General features: G+C 34.8%; 5 protein-coding genes and 1 long non-coding RNA gene across 15 annotated transcripts; 3 read left to right on the plus strand and 3 right to left on the minus strand.

Annotated features, from left to right (window-relative positions):
* Nucleotides 1-3,034: 3,034 nt before the first annotated feature.
* Nucleotides 3,035-8,293, plus strand: LOC138934440 (uncharacterized). Of its 3 annotated transcripts, none has more exons than XM_070298158.1 (4): nucleotides 3,035-3,340; nucleotides 4,947-5,208; nucleotides 6,854-7,199; nucleotides 7,824-8,293. In XM_070298158.1, the coding sequence occupies exons 2-4, from the start codon at nucleotides 4,972-4,974 to the stop codon at nucleotides 8,195-8,197; spliced, it is 957 nt and encodes a 318-aa protein (XP_070154259.1). In that variant the 5' UTR covers nucleotides 3,035-3,340; nucleotides 4,947-4,971; the 3' UTR covers nucleotides 8,198-8,293. The 3 variants fall into 3 exon arrangements, with proteins under 3 accessions (XP_070154259.1, XP_070154260.1, XP_070154261.1); XM_070298159.1 differs by lacking the exon at nucleotides 3,035-3,340 and adding an exon at nucleotides 4,143-4,440; XM_070298160.1 differs by lacking the exon at nucleotides 3,035-3,340 and adding an exon at nucleotides 4,654-4,667.
* LOC138934439 (squamous cell carcinoma antigen recognized by T-cells 3) lies at nucleotides 6,458-12,403 on the minus strand. 4 transcript variants are annotated; one of them, XM_070298157.1, is made up of 10 exons: nucleotides 11,821-12,403; nucleotides 11,529-11,710; nucleotides 10,536-11,416; nucleotides 9,823-10,462; nucleotides 9,448-9,595; nucleotides 8,772-9,294; nucleotides 8,271-8,329; nucleotides 7,483-8,185; nucleotides 6,806-7,212; nucleotides 6,458-6,724 (listed from the first exon to the last, which is right to left on the minus strand). In XM_070298157.1, the coding sequence occupies exons 1-6, from the start codon at nucleotides 12,257-12,259 to the stop codon at nucleotides 8,852-8,854; spliced, it is 2,733 nt and encodes a 910-aa protein (XP_070154258.1). In that variant the 5' UTR covers nucleotides 12,260-12,403; the 3' UTR covers nucleotides 6,458-6,724; nucleotides 6,806-7,212; nucleotides 7,483-8,185; nucleotides 8,271-8,329; nucleotides 8,772-8,851. The 4 variants fall into 4 exon arrangements, with proteins under 4 accessions (XP_070154258.1, XP_070154255.1, XP_070154257.1 ...); XM_070298154.1 differs by having other exon boundaries at nucleotides 8,250-8,329; XM_070298156.1 differs by having other exon boundaries at nucleotides 8,271-8,510.
* Nucleotides 12,404-13,788: 1,385 nt separating this feature from the next.
* LOC138934540 (uncharacterized) lies at nucleotides 13,789-19,721 on the minus strand. Of its 4 annotated transcripts, none has more exons than XR_011447148.1 (5): nucleotides 19,080-19,721; nucleotides 17,878-18,989; nucleotides 17,366-17,515; nucleotides 14,163-16,405; nucleotides 13,789-13,912 (listed from the first exon to the last, which is right to left on the minus strand). It is a non-coding gene; the product is annotated as an uncharacterized lncRNA (long non-coding RNA). The 4 variants fall into 4 exon arrangements; XR_011447149.1 differs by having other exon boundaries at nucleotides 14,163-15,627; nucleotides 16,092-16,405; nucleotides 17,366-18,989; XR_011447147.1 differs by having other exon boundaries at nucleotides 14,163-14,401; nucleotides 14,699-16,405; nucleotides 17,366-18,989.
* Nucleotides 14,723-16,693, plus strand: LOC138934538 (serine protease gd). Of its 2 annotated transcripts, none has more exons than XR_011447145.1 (3): nucleotides 14,723-15,200; nucleotides 15,319-15,424; nucleotides 16,051-16,693. XR_011447145.1 is itself a non-coding variant. In XM_070298402.1 (3 exons), exons 2-3 carry the CDS (start codon nucleotides 15,455-15,457, stop codon nucleotides 16,324-16,326), a joined length of 384 nt encoding a protein of 127 aa, XP_070154503.1. In that variant the 5' UTR covers nucleotides 14,723-15,200; nucleotides 15,319-15,454; the 3' UTR covers nucleotides 16,327-16,693. The 2 variants fall into 2 exon arrangements, 1 of the variants encoding a protein (XP_070154503.1); XM_070298402.1 differs by having other exon boundaries at nucleotides 15,319-15,562.
* On the plus strand, nucleotides 17,413-19,563 carry LOC138934537 (uncharacterized). The gene is made up of 2 exons (XM_070298401.1): nucleotides 17,413-17,596; nucleotides 17,787-19,563. Exons 1-2 carry the CDS (start codon nucleotides 17,420-17,422, stop codon nucleotides 19,419-19,421), a joined length of 1,812 nt encoding a protein of 603 aa, XP_070154502.1. The 5' UTR covers nucleotides 17,413-17,419; the 3' UTR covers nucleotides 19,422-19,563.
* A 312-nt stretch (nucleotides 19,722-20,033) lies between the features above and the next one.
* On the minus strand, nucleotides 20,034-25,979 carry Ptip (PAX transcription activation domain interacting protein). Its single transcript, XM_070298400.1, has 9 exons — nucleotides 25,724-25,979; nucleotides 25,168-25,352; nucleotides 22,595-24,954; nucleotides 21,955-22,399; nucleotides 21,648-21,832; nucleotides 21,287-21,528; nucleotides 20,820-21,089; nucleotides 20,421-20,625; nucleotides 20,034-20,261 (listed from the first exon to the last, which is right to left on the minus strand). Exons 1-9 carry the CDS (start codon nucleotides 25,817-25,819, stop codon nucleotides 20,188-20,190), a joined length of 4,062 nt encoding a protein of 1,353 aa, XP_070154501.1. The 5' UTR covers nucleotides 25,820-25,979; the 3' UTR covers nucleotides 20,034-20,187.
* Nucleotides 25,980-25,988: the final 9 nt, after the last annotated feature.

Below are 25,988 nucleotides of genomic sequence, written 5' to 3' on the forward strand. Positions count from 1 at the left end.
AACTTCAGTACAGTTAAAGATGTGAGGTGCATCGAATTTAATTATATTACTTTATATATTTAGTTAAGATATTTCGCGCGCGCAAAACTAAAAGTTTAAATAAAAGTTATACTTAAGAAAGTGATACATATTATTACTTTCTTATAATATATACAAATAAATCATATATATAATTTAGTTATGTATATAGATTATTATAAAATTGATTTCTAGGGATGAGTTTTTTAGTTATCGACATTTAGCATGTACTGGAATTGTACATATATAATTGCAGTATACCAAAAAATATTAAAATTTGTCGATTATTTGTCAATCTATTATATACAATTGCTCAAAATTTCGATGTATATTAACAAATACGATTTGACAGAAACTGTATCTTTTTAGATATTTATCGTATTATTACGTAATAAATTATTATCTCTGTAGCAAATCCCCGAGAGCCCGATATTTTTCATTATTATAGTGTTAATATAGCAATAATTATATGAACGATTGAGAATAGAATAAGGGATATATAAACTTCTCAAAAATCAAACTAATCAACTTCTTAAAAAGTAAAAAAAATTAAGAAATAAAATAAAAAAATAAAAAGAAATTAAGAAATAAAATAAAATAAAAATAATGTATTAATACACAATAATAAAAAATACAAAAATTAAAAAATTACACAAAATGGAGTTGATCAGTTTGGTTTCTGAGAGAAGATTTATATTTTGATAAAACCACATTCTCTCAAAAAGCTTTTCATCTTATCCCGTCGAAGCAATGTTACTTTAAATGTCAGGTACGAGGTCAAACAAGCTAAGAGCCTAATCAATTACTCATTTCCCCTCGCTAAGGCCCACGGCGGAGAGGTGGTTTTCAAAGAGCTGCACTATTTTGAACGGCTCACGTTTGCGTTGCCTCGAGGGAGAAGATAAAAGATACACAGGAAAGTGCTAGATAGTCTTTTACTACGAAACATCGATGAAAGCAGAAGTATCTGTTCCATTTTATTGGTATGATTCATTAACGATGACTGCATATATTTATAATTGACGACGAGACTGGAGAATACACCGTGCCGAACAGCACAAGAGAACGGCGAGCGATTTGACCTCGTAGATGGACCCAAGTGAGAACCGGTTATTCCGCGCACGGATCAAGGAAAAGCGTCTCTCAAATAGGAGCGAGGTTGTAGACCTTCGCCTACGGTGGAATCCTCTCCTCGTATTAGAATATGTAGGCACGCGTTTACAATGTGCATTCAATATGCATTCAATATCCATTTCCTATGCAATAATAAGCTCATTCATAAATATTAATGATCTTGTATCGCAAATTTGATCAAGTGATTCTTACACTTGACTCAGACTACATAAATCATCCTAATGAATTTCCATTAACTAGAAAATGTACAGAATATACCGGAATTGCGTGATATCTTTTTAATCATTAGCTTCTGAGACTAATTTGTATTCTATTTTTCTTTAGCGAAAGTGTCGAGGAGAATTGTTATTACAACTTTCCACAATTTGTAACATTATATATCTTTGCGCGTAACAAAGTTTGAAATTAAAATTCTTCATAACATACCTCGACTGTCACTGGAAAAATTGATATCAAATAAATCGGAGAATCAAATCGTTAAAATTAAAATTATGGCGTATATATCATCTTATTAAGGCTTTTGAAGTATGCTGAGCTTAAGATTTTTAAAGATGTGTCAATTCTGATCAGTTTCGAGTTAAATGACCGATGAGAAGTTCGTTTTCGTTTCCGCGTTTTGGATATAACGATTGAGGAGCATGTCATTCGTGAATCGTGCGGATCTCTCTGTCGATTAGAAACTTATAGAAATCGCGCGCAAGGACAAGTAAAAAAAAACACCCGCGTGACTCTCTTCCTTTCTAGGATGTTTGCATTTCGGCTGACCGCGAGCGGTAGCTTTCCGCTCAATTTCCACCGTTGTCATGGGAAAGTATTCTCGTTCCGCTCACGATACGGATATCCGTACGGGACGATTCACGTGCAGCGATGCGTTTTGCAGAGAAGACACAATTGCGAATCGTAATGTTTATTCTATACCGCTGCAGCATTTTATTGCTGATATTATAGAAGATAAAATTGACAATTTTTTTCAAAAGAATAATACAGCAGAGTTTATCAATTTACAAACATAAATATCTTATAAATATTTTATATAACTGTATTATATAAATATATATAAGAGTATTATAAAAATATGTTAGGAAGAATTATTATTAGAAATAATATCTTATGTAATTTACAATTTAAAAGATAACACACACACGCATATAAAGAGAAAATATTGGAAATCGTTACCTCTAACGTGTTGTATATTATTCTTCTTATCAAAAATTTTTATTCTAATCAATAACATATTAAATGGGCCTTCTTACATATTCATCGTGATGAAACTTTCAAATACCTCAATTGTACGTCGGCCGTGCCGATTACAAAAGCCGGAAGCAAACGTTCAAGGAGCGTGTCTAGTGAACTGTAGTCGTCGGCCGGAAAAGATCTGAAAGAGGGAATCCTGCGGATGGAGTGAGAGTGGTCGTAGCGCGAATGTGTTCCTATTGATAAACTTGCGTTTATCGCAAGCTTGGAAAATACTTTCTGTTTAATCTTCCAGCGCGAAAGTGCAATTGCTCGAAATATGGCATGTATACGGGCGTATTGCGTGCATGAACGCTTTCGGTATATTGACAAGGACAGAAAGAAAAGTTTGTGAAAGGCATCCGTCTTTCGTCGAGAAATAAAAAAAATCTCTTTGTCTTTACGACGATTGCTTGGACGCGTGAGATATTTGATCTCATAAAATTCTGGCTAAAATTATTTATTAATAAAAGCATTATTTTTCATACTTTTTTTAAATTTCGTTAAGAGTCACTCATTTTTAATATTTAAATAATTCAAAAATTTTTTCTCCGTATTTGTATTCTTTAGATTTGTTCAAGAATATATCATTACTGCTGATTCTTTTTTGCTAGAAGAATAAATTTTTGATATAAGCGTCTAATATAAAAACATGCGTATTGAAGTTTTGCATCCACAGCGAACCAAATTCGAATTATGATCTTACGCGCATGCTTTGGTTTTCAAAAAATTAAATTGCCTACAACTATCCGTACCATCCTCGTGTCGTGAATGCCGAGGAGCCTTGTTCTAATAACCTACTCCCACACCATTCGCTTGCTTGGTCGGTTGGTCCCCCAGCAAGGTGTCGAATTCAGTCGTCGACCGACCGGTTCGGGGCCCTGTTCGCCACAACGGGTCTGTCCGTCGTGGCCAATGCGGGAAAGCGGGGCCTTCACTTCTTTCATACCAAGAGGTAAGTACCAAATAAAGAATCTGCAAAGAGAGAATCAAATTCGTTATTTTTCATTTGCAAAATTGTAATTGGTATAACATTCGTTCGTATTATCGGACATTCGGGAAAGTCAATTTGTTTAATGACTAGTCAGAAAAGATTAAATTCGTGTCGAGTTTTCCAAAAAATAAATTGTAATATATACAATATTATTGAATTTCAAATGTGAAGTTAATCTTTTATGCTTTATAATTGCTTCATATTTTGAAGAGCTTTTTGTTTATTATTTATATTATTTTATTGCATATTATTAATTACTTAACTGTTGGTACTTTTGTTCAAAAAGTAAATCAATGTCAAAGAATCTGTCATTCTAATTTTCATTCCAAGATATTCTGCATATTAGTTTGTGAAGGAAAGCAACGTGTTATACGGATTATTAAAATGTGTGATATATTAAATATCTAGTATCTTTATATGGAATCAAGAAAAATTTGTATAATATGTGGCTCTAAAGATTCCCAGAACATATATGAAACTTTATGAGAAAGTACAATGTCATTCAATCTTATCTTGATGTAATCACAATATTTCACAGGAAAGTCAGAATAGCTTATATGTGTAGAGTCGAATTAACATATAAATAATTAAACGCAATGTTTAAATCTGAAACGAAAATTCTTACGGGATAAGAATCATCCTAATTTTTCTCAATCTTCAATTTTATATTTCCAGGCTCTTATCTCTTGAAGCAAATATTTATTCCGCGATATCTGGGATATCTCACGCGTAGTGTATCAGTGTAATAACCGGTTCAGTGAGCTCTTTCGTTATTGTGTCTCGTGCTGGTATTTTAACGGCAATTTTAGTGCTTTGGCGGTGAGACCGCGATCGATGAAACATCGAAATTAACCCTCTTACAACAGTCTAGCATATAATGCAGTATGCTCTGAATGAGACTCTCATTTGACCTTGATTAATATGCGCGTGTGTCCTTACAACGATTTCTAATGCAATTTCTTTGTCGTACTTCGTGCTAATCGTCGTCGATTTGTATAATTTACGTGCGTTTCTCCGTTATTTTTCAAGCAAAGTGCTTGTGGTTCCGTACAGTGAGAAAGGTCATTAAACCTGTGCGCGGTCTCTCTTCTATGATTGTTGACCCGTGAATACATCGTCTTAGTTGCCATTTTTGTGCAAAATAATAAATCTCAATTATATTTTTTAGTGGGAAATAACACATGATAAAATATATAATAGTAGAAATGACAAAAATCTATAAAAAATATGGCTATTCTTAACTGTGAAAATAAAAATGAAATTAATATGAAGTCTACATAATAAGGAGGTCATGAAAGGAGAAAAGATATTTTATTTCCTTTCAGATGAAACATAGTCTTCTTCTCTAAGTGTTAGCGCAGTGTGAATTATTGTAGCTGGCGTAGAAAACTAATGATCTACAGCAGAAAATCTTCAGAAGAAAATTGATTTATATTGTATATCCACAAGAAAAAATTTCACATTTGAATGCATATTCTCTGGCATGCGTATAGATTCTCGCTTTCCAGTGATTGCATTGTTCAATTGACCTAAAGAGATTCTTATCTGAATTTGAATTTTTTTACAGAGGCCGGTTTGTCTTGCGACCAGACATGCGTTTCTTTGTACTTAATCTGATGTTATTAATAGTGAACTTGCTAGTCGTTGGAAAAGTTTCCGCCCACGGAAGACTAATTGAGCCACCCTCGAGGGCCTCTATGTGGAGATACGGCTTCGACACGCCTCACGATTATAACGATCACGAATGTTACTGCGGCGGCTTCACCAGGCAGTGGCAGCGAAACAAAGGGAAATGCGGCATCTGCGGAGATCCCTGGGATTCTTCAACAGTGAGTCCATCTGAAAAAAAAACCGCTAAATATCAGTCAAAATCGCAAAATGCAAAGCAGCACATATTTAAAACAAGAGAATTAAAACTTCGATTAAACTTTATTTCTTTTTGTTTTAAGAAAGATTGAAACAGTTCGTATAATTTACATATATATTATATATAATGTTAAAGATATATCAGTTTATTATATTGTTTTATTATAGTATTTTAAAAATCAAAAATTAAAAACCAATTGTATGTCTTTCATCGATCTTGCGAATGATAACGAAAATTTGAGAATTTTAATTTACAAATTATATATCGGGTGACATAAAAAAATCTCGCAAAAGTAACATTATTTCGTAGCATGCTTGTTGCAACACTAACCACATACCATTATACGCATGATTCCTCGCTCCGTTGGCCGTAGAATATCATACAATATCGCTAATGTCGACATGTTTCCGAAAATTGTATGGTACGAATACACTATCTGCTCATCGATTCCAAATTATTTCTCTCATTTGTTCTAAATATTAATGCGATCAAGTGCGTTAAAAATTATTTACACAATAAAAAAGCTGCTTGTGGCTAAGCAAGCGATTATTATGATAAATGTCGATCATATGATATAATCAACATGAATTAATCACACTAGTTTTAACTATTAGTGCCTAATTGGTACAATCGTCAACAAGCAAAATTTTCACTGTTCGTAAAAAATTCGTACTACGAAGATTATGATAATAATATTTTCGGCTACTGTTGGACACTTGGATACTTGTTCGTTTCTTCCTTCATATCTCTATGAAAGTGAATGAAATGCAACTTAAAAGTCACGAAGCGCATATTGTTACTTTGCATAAAGTTGCGCGTAATGATTCGTGACGAGAGAGAGAGGAAGATATAATTACTTTCTTCACTACATAATAATAATAGAGCGATTTCACAACTATCCGTTGATTCGCTTTAACAAATCAAATGCAAGCACTCGAGTACGAAATCACGCATTAAAAAAAATATAGAAAATATTTCAATCAATCTTATAATGTTAATTATTTAATTTGCATTTCTAAATTATAAATCGTAGGCTCCATTCGATATAAGAATATAAAATCCTGTTCTGAATCTTAAAAATTAGTTATCGTTTAAGATGATTTTACTAAACATCGATATAAATAATTCTGTGAATCTTCTACATGTATACGGCATATAAGATAATAAAATTACAGACATATAAGATTATAGAGGCAGAACTTTGCTCTCACCTTAATTACGAATTATAGATTTAAACTGGGTTACAGAATCCATGCACGAATGGAGATTAAAAAAAAGAAGACCGTTAATTAATCGCGCTTCTCTGGAGACTCGTGATCCGGTCTCGCGTTCCACCATCATTGCGAGTTTTTTAATGCGGGACGCTTGGCCTTGATACGTATATCTGATATCGTACGGACGAAAGTAGCCCAAAACAGAAGTGAAATCCATCTTCTTCCTCTTTCTCTCTTTTATTAATACTCACGTAATTTTCTTTCCTGTTTGACAATGTGTTCCGAGAGAATTATTCCGATAAATATATAACAAATATATATAATAAATAAGAAAAAAATACATACATAAAGTAAAGAGGATTTTATTCTATTTTATCTTATTATATTTTTCAGCCACGTGCTCATGAAACGGGTGGCAAGTACGGAAACGGCGTGATTGTCCGGCGTTACCGGACCGGATCCATCATACCGGTCCGCGTGGAGCTGACGGCGAACCATCACGGCTACTTCGAGTTCCGCACTTGCGCCATGACCTATCGCGATCAAGAGGTCACCCAGGACTGTCTAGATCGTCATCTGCTATCCGCCAAAAACGGATCCACTCGTTACTATCCTGGTCCCGGTAACCGGGTCTTTGAGGGCTACTACAAGCTACCGGAAGGTCTGACTTGCACCCAATGTGTCTTCCAATGGCGATACATCGCCGGCAATAATTGGGGCGATTGCGGCAACGGCACAGGTACATTCTATTCCTTGATGTTTCGACCATAGAATGCATATATACACATATATACACATATATATACGTATAAAACTTTGGAAGTTAATATCTCGGTTAAACATGCAATAAGCTGGAAAAATAAACCGTTTGATGAACTTAAAACGAACGAGATTAATTTAAAGTAGATCAATAAATTATTATATAAAAAATGACGTCTAATATATATTTACTGTCATATGTTAAATATAACAAGTGCTAGAAAGTATCAATCATGTTGCAATAATTTAATCATTATTGATACCATTGCTTTGATATGTCATCAAGATTCTATCGACGCAGTAGAAAGTATTGTTACTTTATCCTGTGTAATAAGAATGATTCAAGAATTATAATTTTCATTGCATAACATTATCTTACTATAAGCAAAGTCTAATTTGTTCTATATATACATATAAATTGGTATGCTAATGTAATTCGTGATATTTTTTTCATCAAGATTCAAACTAATTACATATTTGAAAAGAAAGTGGTATTAACAAACATTATTTATAATATTTATATATGATCAGATAGAAAGCATTCTTGCTTCGTCTCATGTCACACACAATTTTACGCTGTGAAATCACACGATGATGTTTATAGGAGCGGTCGGATGTGGGCCTCAGGAGGAGTTTCGAGCCTGCGCTGATATTTTGATCGGCGACAACGAGGCGGCATTACCGCCGATTCTACCGAAGCAGCCGACGTTCACTTCTACCTACGACGAATCGTCGACAAGTTCACCGTTACCAAAATCCATCGGGCCATACTGGCTCTTCAGCGTTGTCATCGCCGGTACGTGCCTGTTGGTGGTGCTGGCCGCTATGGCATTGCTTTATACGTACTACTATCATGCCGGCAGAGCCAAAAAGTGGCTCATGGCGAGGAGATCTCTGGCGCAGGAGAGTCCACCGCCGGTCGCCCCGCCGAGACATAAAAGACATCATCACATATCGAACACGCAGCTGCAATTGTAGAACTCTGTACTCGATTGTCGATATCACACATTTTGGAAAAAAGGATAGTTACGTTTCGAATAGATCACTGTACCATATTCTTGCGATGCTTGAAATTTTCTCCTACTTCTGTAGTCATCACAGATTGAAATCCTTAAAGAAATGTTAGCAAGATACATTTCTCAAACGTATGTTCTCAAAAGATGTATTAACATTTTTATAGGCGCACTTATTTTGTATATATAAATATTTTATATTAAAAGTATTTATTTTATATATAATCGTATATATCTCTCTCTGTTGTGATATATATTTTCCTTCCTGAAACATCACCCTGTATGGAAAAATTAATACGTACCAAGTTTAAATTAATGCTAGCTTAGCTTTGCACAGAAGAAAATTTTGAAGTAGTATATAAAATGTACAATTAAGTACAATTTATACAACTGTTTAATATACAGAATTTCTTATAGTTATCACACATTTAACTTTTCAATACATATCCACCTCATATGTACTTGCACTTTTATCAGATTAATCTTTAATTTATCGTAAGACAGATTCACTATAATAGCATATACTGTAATATACTAACAAATGAAATGTTGTTGTTGATGTTGTATTAATACATGGTCGCGATGTTGGTAGATTGCGACATGATTATATAATATCAAATTATTTTTTATTGAGAAACATATTCTTGAAATCCTGATTGTCCATCGATTGTGCGGCTCCATTTCTATTTGGAGCCACACTATCCTTACTGTTATTTATTTTAACATTACGCGGTACCATGGATAGCAAGGTTTTGGGCAGACCGAATGTCGTACGACTTGTCGTTGTTGCACCCAGTGACTTGATCTGTCTCTCATTTTCCTCTGTTCGATTTTTTTTGTGATCGGGTGGTCGACTTATCGCGACGCTGATCACTTTGCCCTGAATATTTGTACCGTCAGTAGCCAAAAGAGCTCTCGCAGCAGTTGCTTCATCTTGATACTCGACATAAGCATAACCCTTCGAATGTCCATTACGGTAAGTAGCCAGACGAACCTCTTTCAAATCTCCGTGAACTTTGAATATTTCTTCGAGTTCTTCTTTTGTCATTGTAAGCGGAATTCCTACAAAACACAATATTGAAGAAAATATTATTTGGAAGATTTAATTAAACAGTTTTGCATTAATAAATAAGATAACAGATTGTGATTATATGAAGAAAACAATTTTGCAACTGTAATTATATATTATGCAATTTGCATAAAATTTTTATATACCTCTAACAAAGAGTTTTTTCTTTTCGAGTGTAGAATTAAATTTGAATCCAGAGTCCCTGGTATCCTTATTAGGATCGCATCTTGAGATAAACATAGGACGTCCTTTTAAAGGCGTCCTATCTAATTTCAAAGCTTCTTTCACAACTTCCTGTACAATAGTGAATATTAAAACAATGTAAAACAATTTCATTAGCTAAATGCTTTAAAATTTATAAATGAGACATGAAAACGGAACTAGAGATATTATAATAATAATTTATGCTTATATATAAAGTATACTTTTCCAACCATTATAGTTCTTACTTTTTTTGCATCTGTGTGAAGTTACGTTTTCATTCATAGTTTTCTTTCGTCAATCAATAAAGTAATACATACTGCGCTGCTCAATTGTACATAGCAATATCCTTTGCTACGGCCTTTGTAATCTTTAACCATCCTGACTAACATTATCGGTCCAACTGATTGCAGAATGTCTCTTACTTCATCTTCAGTTGCTGTATAATCTAAATTGCTGACAAAAACTGTAATATTATTGTTAACTTCATGCTGGCTATTTTTGTCATTCACATCATTATTCTTCGTCGTCTCATAACCAGGTGGTGGTGCGATTTTTGATTTCGATTCCTCCCGATTTTTGTCGTTTGTGCCTTTATCATCAAAATTCAAGCGGCTTTCTCGTAATTTGGGTTTCGTTCGCGCATTATTTTTTACAATTTTCGATGGAGAAGCTCCTACAGTTTGCCACTTGCCGATATTATTCGCCTTTCTCTTGCTCGTTTTTTTGTTTTGCATAGACGATTCATCTTGAAAAAGAACTTGTTGCGCTTTCTGCCTTTGTTCCTTAACTTTATCAAACTTCTCCTTTGTTTTTGCCTCACAGAATTCCATTTGCTCTAAAGTTCCTTCATCACGTTCAAAATCTATCCATGCATTTATTATACTTTCCGGCCAGTCTTTTACGGAAGCCAAAGCTTTCTGATATAGCTTCCTTAAATGTTTTGTATCTCCGTAGCATCTGCAAATCAATCAAAAAATTGTAAGAATTACAAATAGAAAAATTAGCATTTTTTACAAATGAGCATAATTACTTCTCTAGCGATATATATTCCAACCAATAAGAAACCGTCGCAGAATGCCCTTGTGAAAGAATGTCGGCCCATAACATCCTAGCTTTTTCCATGTTATTTGCATGTATCGCTTCAGTTCTTGCCCAATATTGCAAGATAATGCAATTGGGATCTCCATCCAAGCCAAAATACTTTGCCAGGTGTTCACATGCTCTGTTGAACGTATTACGAACAACATCTAGATGTTTCTCTTTCTCTTCATCGGAACATCGTTCGATTCTGCGCCGCAAATATTCGAGATATATAATCCACAGATTTCGATAATCTTCTGCCATCGAGAAGCCATTTGATAAGGCATTTTCTAATAATTTTTGCACTTCCAATATAGGTCTTTCCCATCTTTCGTAAGCTCTTACCCATTTTTGCCAAACTTTTGAGCACCACGGAATGTTCCTTGATGCTCTCTGATAAACTTGGTCTAATATAGATTCAATCTTTATTGTATCTTCAAGATAGATAAGATAATCCAACCAGATCGATTCCTTTAAGCTCAGATCGGTTATTACCCTTTCATACAGAACTGTAATACGTCCTGGATCATGCTGTTGTTTTTCATAAAGTAAGTATCCCTTGTAAGCATCAAGCAGTTCGCTTTCCCCTTGTGCAGAGTTGAGCTTTTCTTCATAAGGAATAAGCAAGTTCAATTTTGTAGAAGCCTGCTCATATCCTCTTAACACAATCTTGTCATCAATAACAGCTTCTGTACCATCTTCTGTGCGCCAGGATTGATATTCCTCATAAGTTTTTTCCATATCTAAAAGAGGACATGCTAATTGACGTTGGAATAAATTGCCAATACGTCCCAACTGTTGCTTCTTTTCTGCCACATTTGCAGTATCAATCTAAAATAAATATAAATTTAAGAATAATTATTTAAAAAAGAAATGAAGAAAGATAGTGTTTAATAGAGAATTTATTAAGTCTCTGTACATATAAACTACTACATTTACTTACCAGCGTGAGTAAAACAGTTTCGAATTCTCGAAACGCTTCCCATATTATTGCCCCTTTAATGGTATGTAATCCAACAACAGTCAGCGCACGTTCAAAAAGCTCGCGAACATTCTCAGCTGCATCATTCTCTGTTCCCATATTTCCGATACTAAAATGCAGGTATTCCAGCCATACTTCTACAGCTAAAAATATACATTGCAATATTACAATCTCCTATGATACTTATACATAGAAAAATATAATAGAACAATTTTGAATTTATGAAACTCGATGCAATAAAGTAAAGACTTACAAGTGTAATCTTTAACAGCTCGTTCGCATAGTTTTACTACTTCGGCCTTCTGCTCCGGTGTGACTGCCAGCTTGATCTCGTCCCGTATACAGGAGAGCCAAAGTTCTGGACTCAACGGATACATGTTGCTCATATTGTCCCGGGCAGTTCGCAGACGATCTAGCTCGCCCATTTTGTGCAACTTGTTGATTAGAGCTACGTGAGTGGCGTAATCGTATGGATTTTCTGTCAAGAAAGCTTGCAGGGATTTTACTTCTGCCTCATCGATGGCCTCGTCGTCGTCGTCGTCGTCGTCGTCGTCAGATCCGCTATTGTCGATTTTATCGTCGGCTTCTTCCTTCGTTTCATCCCTCATCTCTTCCTCGATCTCGTCCGCGGCTTCTTCTCTATAAGCTTTCGCGTGATCCTCCTCGTTCGCGATATCCATCTCCTCCTCCATTCTTCTTGAGATTGACAATTACTGTCGCCCAGGAACTACGTATAAAATCGTTCTGTTGTTATTGAATTGCAAGATCACGATAGACGTTAAAGGTTATGTTTATGTGTTCTCTTTCGCAGCGTCGTCGAGATTCGAGATGCTGAAGACATATATGTTGCGCATCTAACGATTGCGCAGGAATATCATCATGTAATCAGCTCCATTTTCATAATTCGAAAAGTTTTTAATATATTGACATAATAATATATTGATCGTATTTGCGTTCTATAGAATTTACTAATTTATGTAATAACATTTCAGAACTGTTAGCTACATGAATTAAAAACAGATGTTTCCTTTAAGAGATTAGAGTTGGAGTTTAAAGCTTTTTCGAATAAAATTGATAGCGTTCGATGATAAAATCATTTTCAAACTATCTAAAAAAAGAGAAAGAAAATTAATTTTTATTATTTATTTTACAAAAAGCTCTTTATTTTTTGTTACTTGTAACTCAAAAAATTACTGATTCTTTTGATATTTCTGTAAAAAAAAAAAAAAAAAAAAAAATTGAAAAAATTGTCAAAAAATTTAATCTTATACAGTTAAATGTATATATATGATTGGAATTGAAATATTGGGTATTTCCTATACGATTAATATCGTTTAATTTCCGACGTATATTTCGTGTCGCGTTGATTAGCTGTCGTTTGAGGACAATTGCATCATTAAATCATTTCTATTCTCGTATCTCTCGTATAATATTGTAAAAAAATATACATCTTAGTGAGAAATTAAAATGATTGAACATATACGCGATAAAAAGGTGAGAAATCTCTGGTGATTACTTATGATTGTATCTTGCGTATAATATTTTCCAGAACCAGCAAAGGCAAGTAAAAGCAAACGTAAGAAATATCAATCAAATTATCCAAGACGTGTCCCAACTGTTGCAAAACATACGTGAAAATTGCTTATAAATACACGTTAAAAGGAATAAAAAGTGAGTATATAATTTAGAATTTAATATATACGAATTTATTTATTACATATGCTTATTTTATTTTAAATACAGCATATGCGTACGAAAAAATAATATTAATAGAAAGATCAAATTATTTTCCAGTAAATATTTCAAAAGCCGAAGATATTTTTAATGTTTCTTTTATATATATTGTATTTTACAGTTGCTATCTAAAACCAGTGGAAGTTTATTATAGCATTGCGAATCAATGTCAAAAAGATCAATTAAAAATCATTAACGTTAAGAGGCATTTGAAGATATAATTGGGTGAGTTATGTGTGTGTGTGTGTGTGTGTATGTGTGAAGTAAATAATAAAATATTTCAAAGAAAGACCGATATTTCTATCAGTATATATAAATTATAATTTAATTTATTATCGTCCAAAAATTAAAAGAATACAACAAAATTGTCCTTGTTTTCTTTTAATATTTTTTGTGAAAATTAAATATAAAGTGTGATTTAGATATAAACTTTTTGATACATTTTTTTTGCTGAAACTAAATCATTACGTGTCAAGAAAGGCTCTAATTTGCTTGCCGATATAAATAAAACATAGATTTTTTTATCTGTCAATTAAGCTATTTCCAACCGGCTTTAATTAAGCAAGTATAACATTTCTCAGTTATGAGAAAACTGACGTTTTATAGAATTCCTGAAAATATCAGAGGCAATGAATGAAATCTTTAAAGTGCACGTAAATTGTACATTTCGTAAAAACTTGTAGGAATGTTTAATTAATTGACGTCATTAAATGACATCATATTGCAACATTGCGGTACGAAATATACAATTAATGACGTCACAAAACGTGAATAGAATATAATCAAGTACTATAATGATATATTCAAAATAATCCATATTTAAAATTGTACATATAGAAATATATATTTTAATTTTCTTACGACAAGTATCCGGGCGATGAATCGTATTTCGTATTTATTATTTCATTTTTTTGATTTTCATTTATTATTTTTTCGCGATATACTTTTATCGCATAATGTACATATTTCGATAATGTTGATCATTCATTTCTCATCATGACTCACTGAATTTGACCAACATCCGGATTCCTCTTCACCGCTTCTTGTTCACGCATCGAGCTACTTGAAAGTCGGTTTTTTTTTTTTTTTTGCAAATGAATCTAAGGGATAATAGATGACAGTTCAGTAAATATACCAGAATGTTTCCTATTTGGCACGAGAAACGTTCAAACATAGTATTGATCCATTTTCTTCTTTCATTTTCTTTTTCGAAAGATATTTTAGAGTAATATTCTCTCAATTTTTTTTGAAATAATAAACGCACATTCGTAAGAAATATCATTAAAAAGATATACAGGAGAACAGATGAGAGAGCGAAACAAAAAGAAAAAAAGAAGAGATTTAATTGCACGGCAATGATTTTTCGATTTTACGCGCTTACGTAACTAAAAGGATACATTTCATTGAAGTAATAACTCTTCGGCTTCGCTTTGATAATAGCTACAGCTACAAACTAACAATAAGTCTATGATTCATCAGGCGTACGTCCGCGTATTCTTCAGTCTTTCTGCTTCCATTGCAATTTTGTCCAGGAGGAGAGAATGCTATATATATTTATTATTTTCCTCGTTGCGTTCATCGGCCTAGGGTTTCCCGTATTGCGAGAAAGAACCGAATGACGACCCGACTCATGGTCGCCTCGATACGAGATGCCCCACTACCGCAACCACTACAGAATGTATCTTCGGCGCGGAAACTATAAGCGTGTGTTAAGGCATTTCAGTGGAGAACTGGTCAGTTGGTATCTCGACAAAGGTTCGGCAAAGATCGCCGGATTGAAACTGCGAGAATTAATGCGCCAGAGTTGCTCATCGCGATCTGTTGAAAAACTCGGACAATTAATATCGCTTCCAAATGTAAAGCAGATAACAGTGCTCGCAATATATATTAGCAATCAATGTATGTAGAAGATGTAGTATACAACGTTTTAAAATAAAATAAAAAAAAAAACCGGAGAAAATAAATAAAACCGTACGATATCAACAGTAATAAAGTGAAAACGGATATTTATTCGCAGAAATCACATCAATCTTCATCTGAATTTCAAGTCCGTTAATTAATGAAGTGGCGCATGAACGTGACCTGCTATCACCGGTTCGATTGCTGAATGACCAAGGTGCAAGGTGAATATACAGCTCGAATATGGCAGGAATATGGCAGTAAAATACTTTAATCATCCATTCGCCATCATATGGAATTGTTCTTCTTTTGAATATTGCCGATTGAAAACGCGACTATCGAAGGTGCCGATAGTAAATCAGGTAAGAATGTCTTCCATTCGGTGATTTTGATCACCTTTATGTCATATTCTTACAATCCGATTTATCTTAAATAGAAAAAAGAAACATTTCCAAGATGACATATTGTTAAGATTTGATGTGAGATTAAATTGTCACTAAATAAAAAATTTCAGAATATCTTGCGGCTCGCGCGCGTCGATGCTTAATAGTGCGATTCGTTATATGTATATCCATAACGGATGGATTTGTCAGAATTATTATATGCTTTGAATTGAAGTGACGTATACGGTATCGGTTTAAACGCAATAAAACATAGTCGCTAATCGTGACCAAGGCGTACGTGTGCAAATCTTTGTAAACTCTTGAGAAATTAAATATCTATACACATATATGTATATTGAGAAAATTAAAATTATCGAATTGATAGATTTTATAAATTATCGTTGCAGAATAAAATTTTGTAGTAATAAAATTAAAAACTCCTAATCTAATTATTGCACAAATTATAGGAGGTATGTCTTTGGAGCGACTCGCGTTTCGTCAGCTTTACCTCGAATCGCACTTTTTGCGCCGGTTTGCGAGACGGCAGCGGTCCTTGTAACGGTGACAGCGGAAGCGGACTGATGTTTCACGATGCTACTACGGGCCGTTATCAGCTGCGCGGCATCGTTTCACGTTCGCTGTACGATCGCGACGAGATGACCTGCGATCTCACGCAATACGTTGTCTTTGTCGATGTGGCCAAATACTTATTCTGGATTCAACAACAGATCTCCGCTACTTAATATACTCTCGTAATCTTATTGCAGATGTGTATATAAAATGTACTAGTCGACAAGCTTTTCTACGTAAGTTTACATAAAGCTAGAAAAAAGATAACGTAAGGATTAGTATAATTTGACAATCTAAAATATTTGTTTTATACTTTTACATTAATCTTTCTTATTACATGCATTTATCGTGATATTAGAACAATATATATATATATGTGTGTGTGTGTGTGTGTGTGTGTGTGTGTGCGCGCGCGCGCGCGCATATATATAATGAATGTGATAATCCAATAATTGATTTTTTAATAAAAAATACATTAAGACTAGACTATATCATATGATACGTGTTATAGTATATTTATAAATGCTTATTTCATTTTCTGCCATATATTATATTTATACTGTATACCTCTATATCAAATGATTCATAAATATCTTTTACATCTATTATAAAGTACAAAAATATCACTAACAATTCATGTAAAATTAAATATAATTTATAAAGAGCATAATACTCTTTCATATAAGTTACATCTCTAAAATGTTTAAATATGTATACAAAAATATTGTTTAAGAATTTATATATATAATATTATTTAAATCTATAAGATTGAAATTTATAAACTGAATGAAATTATAAATATGAATATATGTTCGTAATTTTTCTATGTAATATATACAAAGGATTATATACTATATATTTTACAAAGTTTAGAAAGATACTTAAGGATTTCATTTATATAAACATATTTTAATAAAAGTTATATTTTTATGAATATTTTTTTATATCCGATTATTTCTTTAGGATCTTAGAGAATAAGTCATGATTAGACAAGAAAAATGGATAAAAGAAAAAAATATTAGAATTGTATAGAGTTCGATCGCGAGATTAATTTATAATGGATCTTGGTTCAGAGCTCGTCCGTAATCACGAATTTTATATGGTTCTCGATCGCGAGAGTTCAATTCACACTATCGCGCGTTTGCATGCTTTAATAAAAGTTATTTACGATCGTGCACGCGCACATATGTTGAAGTAAAACTTTTTATATACCTTGAATTGGACATTCGTACTCGATAGTATAATTGAATCAACTCGATACAGAAAATGTGGCTCCATTGCGGCATATTGATCCATATATTTGGATTTCTCCTCGCAAAATCGTCCAGGTCGTTCGACGATGCCGTGGAATATTCCTCGTTCCTGGATAGAAAATTAACGTTAAAATTAAAAACAGCGACGCGATTAAAGCACAATTTCGGAAAGGTTCTTCACGAATTGCCGGTAAGTAATCTTGCCTTCTGAGAAATAGGAGAGCATAAGTTCAAGTAATTCAAACTCGTGCGCTTTCGAAATAAATTAATTCAACATATATGAACAAATTTGATCAAATCAAAACTTGCGCATGATAATAAATAATTGCATAACTTATTAGAAATTATACGAGATGTATTCTCCCATTCATTTCTCATAGAGACAAAGTTATGAGCTATATCACTCCGTAAAGACTATCGAGGATTACTTGAAGAACGGGGGTTCGCTGATTGAATGTCTCGATGTCTTACCTTCCGTAATGTACGCGCCTATCGCGGAGCAGATAGACGTTATTCTCGAATCCATGGAAAATCATTTGCCCAAGTACGTCCTGCCAGCCATATCCCTCATCAGGCGATCCTTGTCGCGAGGGATTTTAGACGCTGACGAAATCTACAGACCGACTTTTGGACCACTGAAGGCAGATCCGTTGGAAAGGATCCCTCTGACAGAGCTGAAGAAAGCGGCCTCGCCTTTGATCTACCGCAAACAGATCAAGACTCTCATGGGACCCTGGCCGAAAATAATCGGCGAGACAGCATCGTTGATTAACGACAAGATCATCCCTCCGCGTCGCGAATTGATTGCTTATGTGTTGGCGAATCTGAAGATACCCGACACGACAGTGGAGATGAGAGAATCGATCGCATATCTCGTTGAACATTTGCGATTGCATGGCGAGCGCGAATTGACCGGCTTCAGTTTATCATCCGATCCATACACATTGGTCGCCAATGCTATCTCGAGTCTATCTTTGCAGAACGAGACTCTGATTGGTGTAAATACATTGTTGCCGTTTTTGAAGAAACCCGCGGAATGTCGGAAATCTGCGGAATTTACCAGCTTTTTTCAGAATAATACCTTAAACTATACACTTCTGATATTGAGGGATAGGATGATATCCAGATCAAAAGCTGGTACCATGCTCTTATCCATGATGAAAAATAACTCTGATGTATGGAACACCGTTGAGCGACTTTCGCCCTTTGAATACACATCTTGGAGAGACTTGCTGTTAGCTTTCGTCAGCCAACTCAGGCGTCGACAAGTTCATCAGGATAGAATATCGGACATTGTGGACAGCGTCTACGGCGAGCTGATTCTGAGAAACACTCGAAAGCATTGGCAACTCTTGAGAAATTCTATTATCGCTACACCAGTTCTCACTGCTATAGCCAGAAGAGAGAGTTCCTCTAGGATACGAAGACTCCTCACGGAAGTGGCTTCGGATAGAAGTATCAAGACAGAAGTCTGGCAAAAGGCTCTCGCTTTTGCTTCTTCAGAAGATATTGGCGGACCAATGGACGCCGTTTTGAAGACGCTGAAGGCTTTGTTAGCTTCGGGACTTCTTGATCAGACTGCCCTATTGATAAATATTGCCGAGTTAGTGACTATGTACGATAACAGAATTAATCAAGAGCAAGCTGAGTGCATCAATCGATTGGAAACTTACTCGACTAATGTTACTCAAGTAGCAACTGGAATGGGCAAAAAGATGATGATCGAGAATGTTGATATCGAAGATCTTCTTCAGGCTCTGCCTGATTTGGACGTATATACGGACGAGTATAGAAGCTTGAAAAGTTTTTTGTCTCAAAAGGATTTGGAAGCAAAAATAGGGCAAGTTGATGTAAACGCACATCCCACCAGAGGTAGATTACTAGCACAGTTACTGCAAATGACAAAACTTGCCGATAGTATTGATAATAGTCTGCGTCATTTGGCCAAGCAGTTCGTCGACAATGTGGCTTATGAGGGCTACGGCGCTGGCGCCTTGTTGTACTATTCCAGTTAGATTGAGAATGAGTACATTTTCTTACGATTCTTGTTTGAATAGATGTTATTTGATGATTCCTAAATATTCCACACAAGGACCGAAGGAAACATTGATGAAAATACATAATAGGCCAATTGTATTATGTCGAACTAATGGATATCAAAATTAATAAATCCTTTACATATACTTTAAGATACACATTACTATCGTTAAGCTTGCTGTTAGCTCAATTCTCTTTTCCCGATTAAGTTAAGCGAAAATTTTTGCAGCATGCATCACTACAAAATTAATTTTCTTAATTTCTAAAATTGTTCGAAATTGATCTCACTTAGAAATACATTATCTACTCTTGTATTTAGCCTAACAATGAAAAAATCTTTTTTTTTGCTGCTTTAGAATTATAAGAAAAGATCTGCTAACAAACTTTAATGTCGTATCAATTATTATGATTATCATATATAAAATGCAATAAATGTGTTCCATGAAAAAGAAAATATGTCACAAAAATTTCGAATAATGAGATAAATAAATTGTTGAACAAAGAGACATGTGTTACATGTTAAATTTATCATATGTATGTATATATATATATATATAATACAAACCACAATCAAATAGATAGGTGTACATATATAAAAATAATTTCTTTTTGTATCATAAAATTACGTTCTTTATTGTCCCATTGCTGAAGGTAAGCAAAGATTTTTGTCTTGAAAATAACTCACTAAGAACTTGGTAGGCCCATAATAGGGATAAAAATACGGTAATGTGTAACTTGCAAATCTTAAACTTGACTTGCGTCAGATTGGAAGTATTGTCGTGCAATTGCGCCCAATACAATTTCTGCACTATACACATCTGCAAATTTTTCAAATAGAAAAACATAGTTATTAAAGTATCGTAGTTATATGATTTTTATTGCACTTAATATTCGCATTACTTAATTTTCAATTCTTTCTAATACAAAGAGAGTAAGATTATAAAATATTAATTAAAAGCTGATTTGAAATTACTTACTGATATTTGCACGTAAGACATCAGAAAGCAGATGAAGGTCATTTTCATGAGTTATAATTATATAATTTAATTTCCCGGCATTCATTTCTTGTATCTGCGCAACTGTTCTACGCGTCTTTTCCATTGTACCTCCTGCACTTTCTATTATTTCCGCCATCGCTGAAGGAGATGGTATCACACTTGGTGTGACGAAAAATATCTTATCCTGTTTGAATGTGAGCATAGTAGAAGCAAGTTAAAAATGTAATAATAAATTAATTAGATAAATTAAAAATAATGTTACATTTTTATTTGTTTTCATGTTTAAATATGAAATATACCTATACTATTGTATTAAAAGTCGCGTGATTATGAATCACTCTCTTTGTATATTATGATCAAAGAATTTAATTTAATTACCTTAAGTACTGTTCCTCGATTGGGACTCGCTAAAGCTTTTTCGATATTGCAATTGAAGTTCTTTTCAAATTCTGCATCGCCGAGCATATATGCGCTTTCATCTACGAAAGTGTTTTTCGCGGAACAATCGAGCAACCACTGCAAACTGATGATAAATTTACATCGCGATAGACAACACAATAATTTCACCGTTCGTAACGGTGCCGACATTATCAGATGAGTGGCGTCTCGCCAACTAGCAGCCAAAGCACCACCCAATTCTCGAATTCTCTGAAAATCATATAGATTACATGTGTAACAGATGGAAGTATAAAGATAAGAGATGTGTGATATATGGATAACAGAATTAGAAATATAGATTGGAGAAATACAAAGTATTGGAGAAGCACAAACAAGATATCAAAAAATAATTTTAAAGAAAAAAGTCTTCTTATGTATTCCAAATAAACAATCTATCTATATGATACCTTGGCATGTTTCCTGGGATTTATACCAGAAAATAATATTCTGGGTTGTTTATCAGGTGGCGGAGGATCAGGGTTGCTAACGACGATCGGTTCATCCAAACCCAGAAGATGCGGGTCCTTATTCAACAATGGACCATCCAATCGCGGTTTTTTATATTTTCTGATCGAATTTGGACCCTGACCAACCTGTTTTACCTTGTCATACGATTCTTGAGTAATGTTTATTGGCATTTTCCAAGCAGCTACAAAAGACAAAGAATTATGTAGAAAATGATTTGACAGAGTTTTGTATATAACAATAAAATCATTTGAAGTATAATTATTTAATGATAATCTATTTAGCAACTAAAATATATTATACCCATAAGATGAGGCACAAGTGAATAATCTAGTTTGAAAGGATTACTCAGATTAAATTGTTGATACTTTGAACCCTCGAGTTGATGCAAAGCATTCATTTGTCCACAAAGCAAATCTGTCAACCATTGTGCATTTACAATGTTAGTTGGCCACTCGCGTGCCTTTTTATATTTCTGTCCATCTGGTCTAAAATTCATTTTGACATGTACTTATGTTGTAATACAACATGAACAATCACAATATAAAGAATACATTTAAAATATAGCTAAAACAGCCCCAAAAAATGACACGTGATAACAATCCAGTACCTTCTGCAAACGAGAAGAGTATTATGTTTGGAAAAGTAGTTTGTGTATTTGGCTCCCAAAGCTTCTAACATATGTTTGACTTTCGCTCGGTCCTCTCCCTCAAATCCGGAAAACGATACGATTTGCTTAACACATGGAAGCTCAGTTAAGCTGAACGGTGTTGGAAAGTGTAAAGCATGCCAAGGTGGTAACAATTGTTGCTTATTGACAACGTCAGAAAGCCAATGCGCACTGATGCAACGTTTTCCTTCACGTAACGCTTGCACCACAATAGGATGTTTCTGCGTGATAGCCAGTACATGTGTCGCACGAGTACAATATTGTAGCTCTACCTCGCCACCATGTCTCTCGATAACTTGTTTCCAAACTGAGACTTCGTTTGGACGCTGTACATCATATTCAACAATAACAAAAATACATCCTAGCAAAAATAGATCTGGCGGCACTGAAATTACAAATATTCTTCCATAATTATTAGCAATATAATACTAAATATAAATAAAATAATATTTCAAAGCATTATACTACTTTTTATAAAATTATATAAAAATTTGCTTCTTTGTTAGATAATGTTATAATAATAATAATAATAATAATAATAATAATAATAATAATAATAATATAGAAGTTAGATACATACGTTTCAAGTTTGGATTGTGACCATAAAATTGAGTCTTGGGCTGCGGCATAACTGGAGGATATTGCATCTTTATTGGTGCTCCTGACGGCGCACCGTTCGTTATATTTCCCAAAGTTCTTCTTTGATATGCGGCCAAGAGCTGTGGGTCCTGCGAAGGAGGAGGTGGAGGTCTATGCTGCGCAGTCATCAATCTCAATTGACCAGCTGCACTACCCTCGGTAGCGCCGCCTTGTAATCTGTTGGTAAGCATATTAGCTAGCGCGGTTTTCGTTTTGGCGTTCACGACAAGTTGTTGATCTGGTGGAATATGCGCATTATTTGACAGAGACGCTAACGGCGCCTCCTGCTGCGCGCCTTGCTGCTGCTGCTGTTGGAGATGTTGCAGCTGCTGCAATCTAGCCATTTGCTGCTGCTTCTGCATCTGTAACTGCATCAACTGCTGAGGTGTCAATTGTCCCTGTTGGAATGTCTGTCCCGTCTGTGATACTTGCGGTCCTTGAACAGCCTGTCCAGTCGGTACAATGACCTGATTGGAAGAGGGATTTATCGGGGTTAACGCTGGTGGTTGTACCCCGGAATGCACGGGTTTCTGTCCAGGAGTTGGTGCGAGTTGCGGTCCCATCATTTGAGGTTGTACTTGTGGAATCCATTGTAAATTGGTCGATTGCACTGGTTTACCAGGGTTCCTAATAACAGCAATGTGCGGACCTTGCTGACGATTATGCATCTGTCTCTGCAATAAAAGATTTCGCTGCTTCTGAAGCTTCTGAATAAACTGGGCTCTCTGTTGAGTGTCCATCTGTTGTAATTGCAGATGCGTCTGCTTATCCAATTGAATTAAATGTCTGGGAAGTTGGTTCCATTGTGCTTCGGATCTCAGAGGCCCAATCTGCTGTTGTCTCTGCAACTGTAACTGGTACTGTTGTTGTTGCCATTGCGAGTCTCGTTTCACGATAAATCCTTGCTGATTTGGTCCAATTAACTGTTGATTCTGCGACTGTTGTTGTAATTGGCCGTCCCTTATGACAAATTGCGAGCTTTGCGGGGCGGATTGTTGCAGTTGCTGCGAAATTTGTTGTATTTTTTGCTGTTGCTGCTGCTGCTGTAATAAAATAAGTTGTCTTTGCTCGGCGGCGAGTTGCTGTGCTGGAGCTTGTTGTTGGGCCAATTGATGCTGAGTCGCGATCTGTTGTGGTTGAGAAGGTAGTTGTTGTTGCTGCTGTTGCATTACAATTTGCTGCTGTTGCTGTTGTGTTGCCAATTGCACTTGTTGTTGCGGCATCAAATGTGGCTGTTGTGTTGGCAACTGCTGCTGCTGATTTATCTGTTGTTGTTGAATGATCTGGTGTTGATTCAATTGCTTTTGTTGTGATGTTACTAGCTGCTGTGCAGTTAATTGATGTTGAGGTAACTGAGAATTTATTTGCTGCTGCTGCTGCTGTTGCGGTATCAATGATTGTTGTTGCCCTATTAGCTGCTGTTGCTGTTGTACCTGAGGTGATAGTTGTTGATTTAGAATTTGTTGTTGGTTATATGGTTGCTGTTGCAACTGTTGTTGATGCTGTGTGAGCTGTTGCGTTAATGGCTGCTGTGATGTTAATGGTTGCTGCTGCATCAATTGATGTTGCATATTCATTTGTTGTTGAGATAATTCTTGTTGTTGCATTTGTGATGGTATAGCTTTTATTTGTTGAGAAGCATTGCTTTGCTGAGAAGGCTGTGGAAGCCAATTTGCTTGATTAATATTAACATTCTGATCGGAAATTGATGGAACGTTTGCGGATGTTCCCAAGCTAGATGAGGAAACTGATCGTGGTAGCTGTTGCGGTTGCATATTTACAGTATTTTGTGCATTCGTCGAATAAGAAACAGTTGCTGTGTTGGTTGCACTAAGACTATGCGTAGTACTCAATGACACGGGTGGACTTGGCTGATTCCACGGCATGCGTTGTTTGAGTTGCTCTAACATGGCCTTAGTTCGATCCTGCTCCTCTTGCGCGACGCTGTTATCAGTATCTTCATCCATAAATCCAGTGATCATAGCTGTCGAGCTGTTTGGAGACATTAGCAATCTGGGATGATACTCCACTTCGCTAACAAGAGTGCTTTTCTTACAACATTCTGTTACCCAATCAGGTGTTACAATAGGTATATGATGTCTTGTAGCAGTTTCATATTTTATACCATTTGCTTTGCCTGTGATCAAATGAGTGCAATATCTATCCAAGTGTAGCTGACATTTGCCACCTTGCAATGTTATCATTGCCCAAAGCGACTTGCTGTCCGCTCGACTTATTTGGGATAGGCAAATGCGTACATTTGAGAATAATTGATTCTCTTCTGGTGAGAAATATTTTGCTCTGTGTGCATGTATAAGTTGATTTGTTAAGAAAATATACATTTTTATTTTAAAAATTTGTCAAAAATAAGAATTGTTTACTTAATACTGTTTATAAATAGAATACAAAAATATTTAACAGAGATGGATATTAGAATTAACACAAAAGATAATTTTATATTTACAATTGCAAGTAATATTAATTTTAAAATAATAGTCTTGTATAAAAGGATACGGCAGAAGTTTGTTGCATTTAACAGAATATAAAATCCAGTTTTGTGTGACTGCTGGAATTTCATATATATCCTTTGCTTGAGAAATATCATTTTCTAATGCTTCGTAGCCTGCTATCAAATGTGTAACAAAGTCGCTAAAATAAATGGACCTTTCAGCCCCACCTTCTTGCAGTAGATTCAAAATCTGTAAATAATTCATAGCATTGTTTATGATTGATGAATAATCATTGTACTTTATTGATATAAAGCATATGTATTTAGGATATAAATGTATATTGTGTGTTTTCATACAATATTTCTTAATTTTAAACATTACACGAAATTGTTACAAAAAAAAGGAAATTAGTTTAGCGAAAAGAAAGACGACATGTTGTGTCAAGTTATATGTACATACGCCTCACATTATAACCTCTATTAACAGTCAATATATTATCGATTTCAGACTAAAAAAAAAAAATGAAAAAAATCATTATAATTGTCGGGAACATCGAATAATCATTGTAAATTTTTCGGTTGTTCGATCCGTCCGATAAAAACGCGGGAAACTTATCGTACCTTGGGATCGCCCTCACCGCTGACGTAGTATTTGACGTTGGCAAACAGAGCACCGTCGAGTTTCAAGTCCTCGAGACCAGCCCGTATGTCGCCCATCTTGTCGAATCCCGTCCTGATGGAGACTCAAGTTTTCGACATTACAGAAGCGCGCGAACTACACGCGAAATAGCGCATGCTGTTATACGGAAAGATATATATGACTTCGCAATATTTGATAACAAGAGTTCCTTACGCGACGCTTTTGTTATTATTATGATTGTAGGTT

Source organism: Polyergus mexicanus, unplaced genomic scaffold (assembly GCF_030449975.1).
Source record: "Polyergus mexicanus isolate NDT 795.1 unplaced genomic scaffold, iyPolMexi1.0 SCAF_7, whole genome shotgun sequence".
NCBI classification, from domain to species: Eukaryota; Metazoa; Arthropoda; class Insecta; order Hymenoptera; family Formicidae; genus Polyergus; species Polyergus mexicanus.

Coding starts and splice junctions, on each gene's coding strand:
- LOC138934440 (XM_070298158.1), top strand. CDS start 4,972: ATGCGTTTCTTTGTACTTAATCTGATGTTATTAATAGTGAACTTGCTA. Junction 5,209..6,853: donor ATCCCTGGGATTCTTCAACA/GTGAGTCCATCT, acceptor TATATTTTTCAG/CCACGTGCTCATGAAACGGG. Junction 7,200..7,823: donor CGATTGCGGCAACGGCACAG/GTACATTCTATT, acceptor TGATGTTTATAG/GAGCGGTCGGATGTGGGCCT.
- LOC138934439 (XM_070298157.1), bottom strand. CDS start 12,259: ATGGAGGAGGAGATGGATATCGCGAACGAGGAGGATCACGCGAAAGCT. Junction 11,417..11,528: donor AAACTGTTTTACTCACGCTG/GTAAGTAAATGT, acceptor TATTTATTTTAG/ATTGATACTGCAAATGTGGC. Junction 10,463..10,535: donor GAATATATATCGCTAGAGAA/GTAATTATGCTC, acceptor ATTGATTTGCAG/ATGCTACGGAGATACAAAAC.
- LOC138934538 (XM_070298402.1), top strand. CDS start 15,455: ATGGCAGTAAAATACTTTAATCATCCATTCGCCATCATATGGAATTGT. Junction 15,563..16,050: donor AGGTGCCGATAGTAAATCAG/GTAAGAATGTCT, acceptor CACAAATTATAG/GAGGTATGTCTTTGGAGCGA.
- LOC138934537 (XM_070298401.1), top strand. CDS start 17,420: ATGTGGCTCCATTGCGGCATATTGATCCATATATTTGGATTTCTCCTC. Junction 17,597..17,786: donor AGGTTCTTCACGAATTGCCG/GTAAGTAATCTT, acceptor CATTTCTCATAG/AGACAAAGTTATGAGCTATA.
- Ptip (XM_070298400.1), bottom strand. CDS start 25,819: ATGGGCGACATACGGGCTGGTCTCGAGGACTTGAAACTCGACGGTGCT. Junction 25,353..25,723: donor GCGGTGAGGGCGATCCCAAG/GTACGATAAGTT, acceptor AATTATTTACAG/ATTTTGAATCTACTGCAAGA. Junction 22,400..22,594: donor TCACAATCCAAACTTGAAAC/GTATGTATCTAA, acceptor TTGTAATTTCAG/TGCCGCCAGATCTATTTTTG.